Source organism: Cebus imitator, unplaced genomic scaffold (assembly GCF_001604975.1).
Source record: "Cebus imitator isolate Cc_AM_T3 unplaced genomic scaffold, Cebus_imitator-1.0 Scaffold402, whole genome shotgun sequence".
Classification (NCBI taxonomy): domain Eukaryota; kingdom Metazoa; phylum Chordata; class Mammalia; order Primates; family Cebidae; genus Cebus; species Cebus imitator.
The window spans coordinates 589,588-603,643 of record NW_016107717.1 but is presented as its reverse complement, the minus strand read 5'-3'; the positions used below and the strand labels follow the sequence as shown (position 1 = coordinate 603,643).

Genomic DNA, 14,056 nt, shown 5'->3' with positions numbered 1-14,056 from the left:
TGGGGGGTGGGAAGCTGGGGAGAGATAGCAGGGGGAGAAATGCCAGATGTAGGTGATGGGGAGGAAGGCAGCAAATCACACTGCCATGTGTGTTCCTATGCAACAATTTTCCATGTTCTTCACATGTACCCCAAAACCTAAAATGCAATAAAATAAATGGGAAAAAAATATATATATAAACAACTCATTTTCACATAAGTTTTTCTTTTTATATTTTAATATCCTCAAAGAATATGCTTTTCTAAGGAAAAAAGAAAATCCCATAGCAGGTTTCAAAGAGAAAAGAAGGTTCTCTCCATAGCCTGCTCCCAACCCACCCTTCTGCAGACCTGCATATTCGCATTTTAATCAGTCCAACTGAAATTCCATGCGGTCAGAAGAAAAACAATACATGTCAACATAGGAGCTTTACCTGAGAGAGCACCTACAGGAATTTTAGAATGCTAACAATGTGTAATCATTAGATTGGAGACATTTACATATGCTAATATGCAGGTATATAAATATATACCTCATAGTCAGGTAGGAGAAGGGGGATCTGCAATATTTTTCTGGAGTTATATTGCTAAAAGTGAAAACTCCTCCCTTACAGCGTCTCTGGAGGGAAAATAAATAGTACAAATCCTAAAAAGTTTGATATTCAAAACTTCACATTGCAATATATTGTTAGAAAGTGACTTGGCTTAAGTCATTATTGTACTAAAAAAGAATTATCAAAACAAATATATAAGGTAAACACAACAGGAGTATTCAGCCTACTGAAAAAGTGAGTTATTCTCCTGCACTTACAGCTATTTATGCAGAACCATTTGCATATCAACAGTAATTCTGTTAACTATAAATGATTCTTGTTTATGCTTTGAAGCAGGTTCTACTGGAAGTCTACTGAGCTGTGGTCATACATTTTATTATTTAAAATATCAATGGTTTGCACTACTTTGGGGTCCCAGATAGTAGCAATGGCAAAATATAATTTCTCGTTTAAAAGGCAAATGCATGAGAACTTTACTTCTTCTCATAGAAGGGCATTCACTAGAGACCCCCAGTTCCCCGCCCTAATCAGTCAGTTGTTCAATTCAGACCAAATGTATAAATACCTCACTCACTCACTATGGGTCAGATTTTCCAGTGAGCAAGGGGATCTGAAAATCCATAAACCTAGTTAACGTCCTTAAAGAGTTCCATATCTTTAATCGGATCCATGTTGAGGAATATTTGGGTTATTTTCAGCCGTTTGCTTTAACAAACAAAGCTTGTATATAAATCATGTACAAGTATACCTGAAGAATAAATTCATAATAAAGGAGTCAATACCCACCCTTATAGATTTTTAATGATGTATAATTCAGTTTTGAGACTAATTCATACTGATGAGTCTCCTTAACTGCTACAGAAATTGCAAAAGTTGGTGGTACTGTCATATCACTTCCTAGACTGCAAAACCCTTTAGGGATACCTACCTTTCCTATTTCTTATCTCAGTGACTTACAGACAGATGAAGTTTTATAAGCATTTGCCAGCCACTAATTATGATACTGCATCTCTAGCCTTCTCCTATGAAAGTCACCTATTTCATAAAGATGTTCCCTATTTATAAATATATGTATTGTGCCATTATAAATATATGTATATGCCACTAATATGCCATTAGTGATTATAATTGGAGGGAAATTTCAAATGTCTTTCAGTACTCAATTCTATGGCAGCATTTGAGGTGGAAGAGGGCTGTAAAACAGGAAGAAAAGCAAAGCAGTAAGATGGGCAGAGAAGGGCTGGCTCCTGGTGAGTGGTGAAATCATTTTATTTTATTTTCGTATTTATTTATTATTTTATTTTATTTTTAGAGACAGTCTCACTCAGTCACCTAGGCTGGAGTGCAATGGCACAATCATGGCTCACTGCAGCCTCAATCTCCTGGGCTCAAGCGGTCCTCCTGCTTCAGCCTCCTGATCAGCTGGAACTACTGGCATGTGTCACCGTGTCAGGCTAATTAAAAAAAAATTTATTTTAGAGACAGGGTCTCGCTGCGTTGCCCAGGCTGGTCTAAAATTCTTGGTCTCAAGCAATGCTTCAACCTTGGCCTCCCAAAGTGTTGGGATTACAGGCATGAGCCACCATGCCTGGCTAAGTTTTAATTTTTTTGTAGAGATGGGGTCTCGCTGCGTTGCCCAGGCTGGTCTAAAATTCTTGGTCTCAAGCAATGCTTCAACCTTGGCCTCCCAAAGTGTTGGGATTACAGGCATGAGCCACCATGCCTGGCTGATTTTATTTTCTGGAACACTTTTGAAAAATTACAATCATATATATTACATCTGAAAATTATAACAATAGAAAAAACTTTATATCCTCTGCCTAACTTTATCAAAATTTTTAACATTTTCCAGACTATAAGTCACAGTAGATTCCATTAATGTCTCCTATATATGTCCCTTCAATATCATTATACTTCCTTCCTCCCTATTGGTAACAAATATTCTGAATTTGTTACTGTACAACTGCAAATCTATGCATTACTTTGTTATTGCAACTATTGCAATTATGCTATTACCAAGCAACTTCTCGCATGATTGATTTCCAATGCTACATAGTTGTTTTGAATTTTCCAACATAAAAACACTTAAGAGAAAATTAGTTAAAAAATTTCCTCCTGACTGGACCATTTGAAAGTTGCTAAAAACCAAGGGGGAAAAAGAAAAGAAAGGAAGAAGAAAAATAGAGGGAAGAAAGGAGGGGAGGTAAGGAAGAAAGGAAGGAGAAAGGGAGGGAAGAAGGGAGGGGAGAGAGAAAGAGAGGGAGAAACAGAGAGAGAGGGAGAAAGAAAGAGAGAGAGAGAAAAGAAGAAAGGAAAAAGAGAGAAAGAGAGAAAGAGGGGAAGGGAGAGGAAGGGAAGGGAAGGGAAGGGAAGGGAAGGGAAGGGGAGGGGAGTGAGGGAAGGGGAGGGAAGGAGAGGGGAGGGGAGGGAAGGAGAGGGGAGGGGAGGGAAGGGAAGGGAAGGGAAGTAAGGGTTATAAGGATGGTCTTAAGTCAGCATGAAGGCTGTTGCCTGGTTAAATGTCTTGTTAAAGGTCACAAAACTCAAGGATAGCCAACAATAAGGGCTAACAGAAAATTGCTCAATTATTTTTTTATTAGGATAGTTATTTGACAGAATGGGTTGTTAATCACGTCAGGTCACAAAGTTCTGCCAATGTCCACATTTGTGATAATTTCCTTATTGCTACATGTATGTGCTCCTGGGTAAAATAATAGTGTTGTTTTGGATGTTTATTTGGGCCATAGCACACTACCCTGCCACTTGCTTTTCTGTTCTTCCTCCCCTTTCCTCCAAGACTCTCTTGTCTACTCTCCTCTAGTGATGAGACACTTCACGCCTAGAGGGAATGATTCCATGCTTAAAAATGATGAAAAAGAAGACCTTTCCATGCCTCATGTCTGAATCTCCAATGATCTGCAGCCAGTGTCACAGGGGTTGTTACACACAATTGTACCCACCAAGAGGACACTATGGGGGCGGGGCTCAATGTAAGAGCCAGAGGGGAGAGTGAGATCATTTGGTTGGAAACTATGGCTCCCACAAGGTATTATCTTCTCATTTTCTTCTTGCTTCTCTCTTCTCTTTAAACCATTCATTTTGATTTTAAGACTATTTAAGTTTTGGGGGACAATTTGGGAAAACAAAGTTAGAAACGATAAGAGTTGACATAACTAATGAATTCTGTTGAAAAGCTGGGAATTTGAGAGAGATTTCATATAGTCTTAAAGGCTCTTTGCAAACCTATTTCATGTAGCCACAAGAAAATCTCATTTATTTGGTCCTCAGTAATTCATAATTATCGTATTAAAAAAAAAGTGCTGTTTACTCTGTGGAAAAAGGAATTTATGAAGCAAAATAATAGGGGAAATGAGATGTCATGATGAATGTCTTTGTACTTCAGAAGGAAAAATGCTATTTAGGAAAACACATTTTCATGAAAACAATTGCCACAATGTGCAAAAAAAAAAAAAAAAAGAAATTACAAGAAAAATTTATAAATATGTAGAGATAAAAATGGAAACAAAGCATACCAAAACTTATGGTACACGGCAGAAGCAGCTGTAAAAGCAAAGTTTATGACAATAAACATGTACATCTAAAAGAACAAAGATCACAAATAAACACCTTAACATTACACCGAAAGGANAAAAAAAAAAAAAAAAAAAAAAAAAAATCCCTGAAATCAGTTTCTTGAAGGACCACTACTTTGCAAGTTAAAACATTAATTTTTCCTATCTTAAAGTCAGAGATACAATAAAACACTCTCTTGACACAATGTTTAAGAATAATCATTAAAATTCAACTTAACATAGCCTTTTTGGGAAAACAAAATGTTTTCTTTGAGAAATGGCTCTGTGGTAGTCATTCTTTTCTATGGGCCCTTTGATTTCCCACAGCCACCACCTCCTGAGTAAAAGATGAGATGAATCCCACACTGAGGAGATACCTGGGGTGAAGGAGAATGTATCATTTCCACCCTCAACACTCCTGCAGTTTACTGGTGAATTGGGATTAGCATGGCAGAAAAGAAGAGAAAGAATAAGAATCTAAAATAGGGATGAGAAAATGAAAAAGTACTTCTAGTGAAAGCCTGAGGGAGCTTCTCCCACTCGCTGGGTACAGGTGCCTTGGACATTAGGAGTTTCTGTGCCGGCGCAGGGGCATCTGGCAGAAGAAGCCTTTGATCTGGGCACATGAGGGCATGAGCAACGGGCATCAGCACAATTTGGCTGCTCCCCGCCTTTTCCAACTGCCAGGTCTCACTGCTTAGTCACCTTGGCTGGCAGGCATGGATTTAGCTGGCAGGCATGGATTTGTCTGGCATCCTTCTTTTCTGTCAGTATACTCCTTACCCCACCAGAAGGGTCTAGATCCCGTGTGTAACAGGTGAAGGAGGAAGACACCATTGCAATGGCAAGTACCTAGAAAGTCCATCTGAAAGTTTCAAACCCTTACCTATTGTCTCTCACATCCAGCATGCCCTTGAAACATCTAAAAGTGATATATTTTCATCCTTCCTCTCTTCTCAGTCTCACAATAAAAAGCTTTTAGAAATTGCTTCTGCTGCCAGAGGTGTTCCAATAGGAAACACTGAATAGCCATTAGTTCCGTTCTCAGCTCAGTATATAAGAGAGACAGAAAAAAGACAAATGACCCAGACATTATTGTACACACACTCAGGTGCACAAACACACAACATGCACACAAACTATAGAACCCTATTTTTCTTTATTTTGCATGGAGATAGCTAGTGGTATCTTTTAAGGGATGGAAGATATTTCCAGGGGGTAAGATTTTTACTAAGTGAACTGAAATCTCATTTCTACTTAATTAAGAACTATGTGCTAGAAACTATGCAAGACATTTCACATGTGTTATTTTAGATTTAATCACAACCATGCATGCAAGCTAGACATCCTCACTCTTATAGATGAGCAGACAGAGGCTCCAAGGAGCAAGTAACGTTGTATTTGAACCCAGGAGTACCTCATTTTTCCTTTTATGTCAGTTGCTACTTCGAGATGTTTTTCATCAAAACCCCAGACTGCCTAAAACCTCAGAAATTCTTCCTTTAATAAAAAATATATTATTCTATAAGCCAGGCATCATTTGTAGGAATACAAAGCAGAACGCCTGGAGCAAGGCAAATAAACTCCGTGGGCATCTAAAAGTATGCTTGATTGTTCTTTAAAAACAAACACAATTTTTTTCACAATAAGAAAAAAAATAGTAATATAAAGAAATATCTCTTTTAATTTATTTTTCTTAGACTTCATGGTGGGAGGAGTATGGAAATGAGGGGCTTCTCATGGATGAGAGGAATGACTATTTGGTAGGCAAGTTACCTCAAACATATATCAATAGCAAACAGGGTGAGGCAGGGAGTACTGCACTGAACTGAGAGTCAGCAAAGTTGGTGGCATTTATTTTTCTATTTCTTGCCAGCTGTGCAATATTGAACAGGTCATCCAACAACATCTAACATGACTGTAAAATATAGATAATACGATCTTCCTTTCCTAGCTTATTGGTCTGTGATGAGACTCAAATATATATGTGTGTGTATGTGTGTATATATATATTTTTTTTCACACATATATGTTTTGGAGACAATATAGTGTTCTCCAAATGTAAGGTGTCATTTTTTATTACAAAGAATGAAGTCGCTGGAAGCAGACTAGAGAAAATAATGCAATTTAATCCATAGCTCTGTACTCTTGCCAGATTCAAAGGCATTTGAAATATAGCAGATAGCAGGAATTTTCATGAAATAAGCAAGCATCATTTACTAAATAAATGAGCCATGCTCCAGAGAGGTGTGCTTGTACTTAAAATATTTATATTGTCAGTATTTTATTTTGTAATAGTAGTGTTTCTGGAAGCATTACAGTGGAATTACCTAAGGTGGTTGTTAAAGATGCACATTCCAAGGCATCTCCAGCCCTTCCAAAGGCTGGAATCCTGCTTTTCTTTTTATATACTGCCCAAGGGATTCTCAAGGACACAAACATTTAAGATTGAGTACAATATGGAACAACTCCCAAGATAAGTCAATTTGAGTTACAAGAATTTTACTCAACGTGGTTCATGTAATAAATTGCCTTGGTTTATGAGGCATTTCTTCTTATTTATGAGAACAAGGTTAGATTTTGCACCCCACATGAACTGCTGAGTGGCACAGAACAATAGCAATCATGAGATCATCTGCAGCTGGTGCATAATCTCATCCTAGAGGCCCCAAGGTACATAAGGGCAACCATCTCATCATCAGCTCTACTGCATCCAGCGACTTCTTTTTTCTTGTTTTCATTTTGCTATAAAATTGCAATTTCCTAAACACAGAGCATCCCTTCCAAGGTTTGTTTATAAGCAATATTCTTTAACATAATAACTGTGAAAGAGCACAGGTAACAGCTTGTTTTGCTACTCTGTGATAATTAGTGTTCACCATTGGTTTACTACTTGGTATTCTTTTGGCATAAAGGGTACTGATTTGGAGTTCAACAAAACATTAAGATGTTGTTAATTATGTTTTCAATGTCTGAAATTCTGATTGCTGGAAATTTTCCCAGAAACAAATAATCCTTCTAAGGTAAGGACAAGACTCATTTCACAAGTTACTTCAACCCTTCTCTTATATTTTGGAAGCAGTTAATTTAACTATTTCACTTTGTTCACATGAAAATGTTATACAAGCCTCAAGAGTTCCAGGAAAACAATTTCATCTCTAACATTACTGCGAATTGTGATAAACCATATAGTTTAGTTATACACCAAAATTACAAAGAGCCGGGCAGGATCTCGTACAGATGAGAGAGGCAGGCAAACTGAGGGGAAGCAACCTGCCTCCTAAGAATAGCAATTGATCAAGAAAAGTAACTATGCATCAAGAAAGTTAAGGTCTATTCATATGTTTCTCATCTGATACTCACATTAGCCTAATGAGATCAGTATTATTTCCACTTACACATGAGGAAATGGAGGCACAGACTAGTAAATTATCTAAGGTTATACAGTTGGCGAATAACAGAGCTCATGAGTTTAAAATTCAGCTTTTAGAAAATACATATTTTTTATTGCAGGGTCTTTAGTGTTCCTCTGCCAGTATCCTCAAAATCAAGTCTGGTCAACGTATATCAAAAATCAAGAATTTACTGACTAAATCATAGTCATGATAAATGCAATGATATAAATGATCATGCTTGATATACTGGCTTAGGGAAAATATTTCGCATGTTTTTCCTGAGGTGGTCAATTTAGAATTGACGAGGATATGTCAATAAGAAGCTGCTGAAATGTATCCAGTCTGAGAAAAAAATCCATTTATTTCTGAAGTAGAACATGATGCTACCTGCATGTTCTCACTTATAAGTGGGGGCTGAACAATCAGAACACATGGACACAGGGAGGAAATTAACACACACTGGGGCCTATGAGGGAACCAGGGGAAGGGAGAAAGTATCAGGATAAATAGCTAATGCATGTGGGGCTTAATATGTAAGTGATGGATTGATTGATAAGTACAGCAAACCACCATGGCACACATTTATCTACATAACAAACCTGCACACCCTGCACCTGTTATTCTGGAACTTAAAAATAAATTTAAAAGAAAATGGTGCTACAACAGTTTCTTTGCTCATTCAACCAATGTTTCCAACAAACCTACAAAGTGCCAGGCACTGAAAAAGGCATCAGGAATATAAACAAGAACAAAATGCTATGGAATAGAAGTAAATAAACAATAATAATTTCCCCAAAAGGACAGCTGAAAACAGGGAGGCTTTAACAGAATAGAGAAAATTGTTTTCCAGTTTGGAAAGGGTCAAGTCTCTGTAATTGATGTCACTGCTGTCTTCATGAAGACAAATGGACTGTCATTTTCTGGGATGTTCCATTAGAAACACAGAGGTGGAAGAAACCCCGCTCACGGGAAGGCTTGCACTCGGGCCTCACAAACCCTGCAACTTTGACTGTTCCCAACAGGTGCCTTGCAGAGTAGATGGTGAAGTAGATGGTGAAGCAGATGCAGAAGGATCTACTTCAGTTTATACCCAAGAGAAAGAAAATAGGCTCGTGTATGCCCAAGCCTTTCTCCCTTTGTCTGCTTACAGAGAAAGATAAGTTTTTCATCATAGCACACTGAGTTTATGGGGCTGAAAGAAAGGGTCTAGACCATCTAGCACACCATGAAACACGAGGCAGAAGCTCTTTCAGGGCACTGTAATTCCAGCTACTGTGGTTTAGCTAAACCTTAACAACAGATTGGAGAGTGAAACTGAAAGTCCGGAAAGGCCAGGGTATGGGAGAGCCTGCGGAGGTGTTCTCTGGCCGTCTCCTTCCACTCCAATGCAGTCCTCACACTGCCCTCAGCACTGAGGTGCACTCCACCTCCACTCAGAGTTCTGAGACTCAGACATCCTAGGAAGAACAGGCAATGCCTAGCAGGATCTCGCCTGTCTGCTTCTCCTGACCTCATTCTCTCACCACCATCTTCCTCTCCCTCAGTACCACACATAACCTGGTTTCAGCCAGATGAAGCATTTACTATTTACCCTCTAGAGTGCTCCTCTTGATCAGAGTTTAAGGCCCAGAGGAAAAGCTTGTTGGTCAGTTTTCATTGATCCTTCCCCCAAGTCTACTAGACTCCTAAGCAGAAGACTTAGTTGCTTCCTCTTAGGTGTTCCCATAACACCTCTACTATGTTCAAGCCTTTTCCCATGTGAGATCATCACAGATAACAGTTTTCATGGCCAAGTGCAAGTCAGAGAAACATTTAAACAGAGAAACTATTATTTTTCACTTCCACATCCCAGCACTCAGCACAGTTCATGGCACATAGTAAGCCTCAGAAAATGTTTGTTGAATGAGTGACTAACTGAACTAATAGGATTGTGTTATTCTCCATTCCTCACCCAAATCACACTTAGAGTACTTTTTTTTTTTGAACCTTTGACACAAATCCATCCCATAATAAGGCACAATTAACCTGTGAGGAAAAAGCAGAGACCTGAGGATAATGTTTGCATGAAATATGACTATCTCCGGAGTCCTCTTTCAGTCACCTGATGGGAACAGACTTGCAAGAATGTTGTTAAACATTCTAATCATTAAGTAACCAAGCTCTTAGGCTTTCTGACGTCCCGACCCTCCTCTACTCTAAGAAGAAACAACTAGTTTACAACACGATTTTCTCCATTTAGCTCCTGCATAGCCTTTCCGTTCTCCTTTTCATTCATCCATTTCACAAATATTTATTGAGCGCTAATCAAATACGAGACATCATTTTAGGATCTAGGGATATAATAATAAAACAGACAATAATCTCTCAATAAACTTTTTATTCTAATGGCAGAAGAAGATAATAGATAAGTAAGTAAAATATGTAATACTCCTGGTAGGTCCTAAGGAGTAAAAATGAAGAAGGGAAGGAAGACAGAAAGTGTCAGGGGAATTAAAGCGTTAGATATTAATAGAATAACCAAAGAGGTCCTTCCTGACATTTGAGTAAAAACATGTAAGATGGAAAGGAGCAAGCCATGCAGATATTCTCCTGGAGAAGAACATCCTGGGCTGAAGGAATCACAAGGGCAAAGGTTCTGAGGTGGGAGTGTGGCTGGAATGTTCAGGAAACAGCCAAGAAGCCACAATGGCAAGATTAGGATGAGCCAAGGAAAGCATGCGGGAGATGGAGTGGGAAAGGAAACGGTGGCTGCGGGAAGAAAGGAAGCCACAGAGCTGAGAATCCAGGTTTCAGAAGTGTCAGATGTGCAGATGTCGACATCCATGCAAGTTTTGATAGGAGGGCTGGCTAATGTGGCCATGCCCCAGGATCCAAAGTGTTTCAGAAGTAAGGAGAGGGATGCCATAAAGGTCAGAAGATGACAGCAGCATTGAGGGAAGTGAGTGATTCATTCTGCGGACATTGGATTTGAATGTGAGTGATTTTACAGCAGAGGGAGAAAAAGGGGTTTGCAAATGGCAATGAGGAGAGAGGATGATGTCTACCCCTCTTGGAGGTCCAGGGTTAGGAGGGGCATGAGAGAGAAAGCAGCAAGGAGTGAGCCTTGCGGGGGAGGCACAGTCCTCAGTGGAGAGCCAGTTCTCAGATAGAAAAGGAAGCAAATGGAAAGAAAGACCAGAGAAGAGGCTGTGGATGTTGTGGATTTTTCTGATGACTGACTTTGAATAGCAGATGGCCCAGGAAAAGGATTTCAGGTTTAGAAAGGGTGTGAGAGGGAGAAAGGAAAGGCAATTCTCTTCTTACTCAGCTCCTTTAGGCACTCCCCTGGTTGCAGATTTATTTTCATCTTTTCTAATCCATCCTTCTTTCATCTTTGTACATTTCTTTGGTTTATCCTAGCCTGCCCCGTCTTATTTTTCATTACTAGTAATTTTCCTTTCTGTGCCTTATGTCTCTGAGCTTTCTTTCCATCTTATCTTTCAAACTTTCCTTTAGATGTGGGCCATCTTTTTTCTCAAGCTTCCCTCTTTTTTTTTGTTCCAATGTTTAATCCTTCTTTCTAAGAATAATCCATGTGGTTGTTTGCTTTGAGGATGCTTTGAAAGCCTCTGGAATTACTACAAGGAATAATGCTCTGTGCGTTGCTCTTCAGACTCACATCTTTGGCGCATAGTAATGTCCCTTTCCTCACCTGGACTTTGACAGGTTCCATCCAGTGCTCCAGAGTGTCAGCAGTGATGTTCTCAGGCAGCGTCACGGGATCACTGGGGGGGATTACACACAATGGGGAACACACTGCACCTGAAAGAACAGAAGATTTCAACTGACTTGAACTTCCCAGATCTCATTCTTTTTCTTTCAGGAATCAATATCTTTGAGTTTTTAAAGAACAATTGCTTTCATTATGGGTCATCATATTATGATGTTGTAGGCAGGACTGATATTCATCTACTGTGTTCATGTAGGGGTACTTTCATACTAATTGGTAAAGAGACTCTGCCCCAACCTAACTCCACATGCCTCAAGTGTTCTCTTTTCTGTCTTGTTCAGGATCATCCCTCCTCTGGAATGCCTGGATTTCTGCATCGTCTAGTAATCGAAAGATTAACTCCTGGCCCAGCTGGCTTCCAAGGCCCCCTCCAGAACTCTAGCTAGACAAAGTCTAACCTGATTGGCTTATGACTTTTAAGCATATTTAATATCATTCCTGTTTACCTGGTCTCCTGGAAGCTTATAATTTTAACAACTACTACCTAAGAACTTGACATGGTGGTGGTGGTGGTGGGTGGTGGGAAGTGGCCCAGAAATTATAAAATTACTCCAGGGACTATTCTATCTGTTGCTACACTAAAGGTAATTGCACTGGAAGCCAATAAACCTATTTGATTAAAGGAAGAAGCAATGAAGAATCAGAAGCAGAGACTTTGGCCATGTGTTAATCTCTTGCAGAAAAATCTTGTTTTATTCCTTTGCACACAGGGTCCAAATGTCTCCTAAAATTATATTAAGAGAAAATACACTCTTTAGATTCTCTACTTCCTCATCTATAGATCTGATGATTTCCAAGTTTCTTTTTAGTTCTATCTATGTGTAAGAACTAAAATAATATTTTGATTTTAAAATAATCAAAAGAACTATATCCCTCTTAAGAATTCTAGATATGTGAGTATATGATGTTTTAATGCAGAAATTAGAGGCTTGGAAAATGAGAATCTGTTTGTGAAAAGAGATGTGCCAATACTTTGGGAGGCTGAGGTGGGTGGATCACCTGAAGTCAAGAGTTCAAGACCAGCCTGGCCAACATGGTGAAATTCCATTTCTACTAAAATCAAAAAATCAGCCAGGTGTGGTGGTGGGCACCTGTAATCCCAGCTACTTGGGAGGCTGAGGCAGGAGAATTGCTTGAACCCAGGAAGTGGAGGTTGTAGTGAGCTGAGATTGTGCCACTGCATACCAGCCTGGGTGACAGAATAAGAATCTGTCTCAAAAAAAAAAAAAAAAAGGCCGGGCGCGGTGGCTCAAGCCTGTAATCCCAGCACTTTGGGAGGCCGAGGCGGGTGGATCACGAGGTCAAGAGATCGAGACCATCCTGGTCAACATGGTGAAACCCCGTCTCTACTAAAACTACAAAAAATTAGCTGGGCATGGTGGCGCGTGCCTGTAATCCCAGCTACTCAGGAGGCTGAGGCAGGAGAATTGCCTGAACCCAGGAGGCGGAGGTTGCGGTGAGCCAAGATCGCGCCATTGCACTCCAGCCTGGGTAACAAGAGTGAAACTCCGTCTCAAAAAAAAAAAAAAAAAAAGATGTGCCACTCGAGGCACATCTGAATTCCCTGATACTCTATGCCTGACCACAAGACATCACTGTGCAAAGAGCACCTGAAAAATGGTAATGGGCTTCCTAATTAATGCAAATTATACTCATTGGCATTGGCTAGAATATCTGATAAAATTACTCCTTGCTAATACAGTTCAAAATTTAAGAGTAATCTTACAAGGTTTCGCATCAGCTACAACTCTTTCCTATGTTGTTTAGGGCCAGCCAAGGCAAAGTTAACATCACTATAAATCATCTCTGGCCACAAAGACCTTTAATTGTAATTGCTTGAATAGGAAGTTGTCCACGGCTCTGGAGCCTAGTCCCCTGCAGAGAAAGAATGGCTAAAGAATGATGCATGAAAGAGGAATCTCAATTCATCCCTTTCAGTAATTCTCCACTCTAGTAACAACCACAGAGAATGGAGGAGCCTAGCAGACACATGGTATGTGGCTACGCAGTCCCACCTTTCATCCTGGAATTACAAACAATACCACAAATCGATCTGGTCTAGGCCCGGCAAAATTGCCATAAATCTCGTTTTTACTGAAGCAGCTAAGAGTCAACTTGCATTTCTGTCTATTCAGAACAGTGTATCTGATTCAAGATTCTGCTGGATGGGCTGAGCACTGTGGCTCACGCCTGTTAATTCCAACACTTTGGGAGGCCAAGATGGGTGGATCACCTGAGGTCATGCGTTCAAGACCAGCCTGGCCAACATGGTGAAACCCCATTTCTACCAAAAACACAAAAATTAGCCAGGTGTGGTGGTGGGCCCCTTTAATCCCAGCTACTTGGGAGACTGAGAATTTCTTGAACCCAGGAAATGGAGGTTGCAGTCAGCTGAGATTGTGCCACTGCATACCAGCCTGAGTGACAAAGCAAGAGTTCATCTCAAAACAAACAAACAAAAATTCAATTGGGCTTAATAAAAGGATAACATGGAAGCAGACTTTAAGATTCACTCCTATCCTTACCAATCCCGTATCCTTGTTCACATTTGTACTCCACGGAATTCAGCTCTGATGGAGGTGGTGGGCATTCTCCTTGCAGATTCTCACACAACTTAAAATCCTGGGTCCACAGTCCCTCTTTAGTGCAGAGGATAAGAAGCTACAATATCAAAAGTAAACATCTTCATTATTGTTTTGTTACGTTTATTGAGAGTTGAAAAAAGTGGTATGATTAAGTCATAGTATTCTCCAGTTCTAGAACCTGGACCAAAAGACAATATTGGAAC

General features: G+C 39.7%; 1 protein-coding gene across 2 annotated transcripts in view; it reads right to left on the bottom strand.

Moving 5' to 3' along the window:
• Positions 1 to 14,056, bottom strand: part of PAPPA2 (pappalysin 2) — a 288,728-nt gene that overhangs the window by 51,275 nt on the left and 223,397 nt on the right. For both annotated transcript variants that reach the window (XM_017508836.2, XM_037731478.1), the window contains 2 exons: positions 13,794 to 13,929; positions 11,191 to 11,300 (listed from right to left, as the gene is read on the bottom strand). In XM_017508836.2, the coding sequence (XP_017364325.1) occupies positions 11,191 to 11,300; positions 13,794 to 13,929 (246 nt within the window). The remainder of the gene's footprint in view (positions 1 to 11,190; positions 11,301 to 13,793; positions 13,930 to 14,056) is intronic.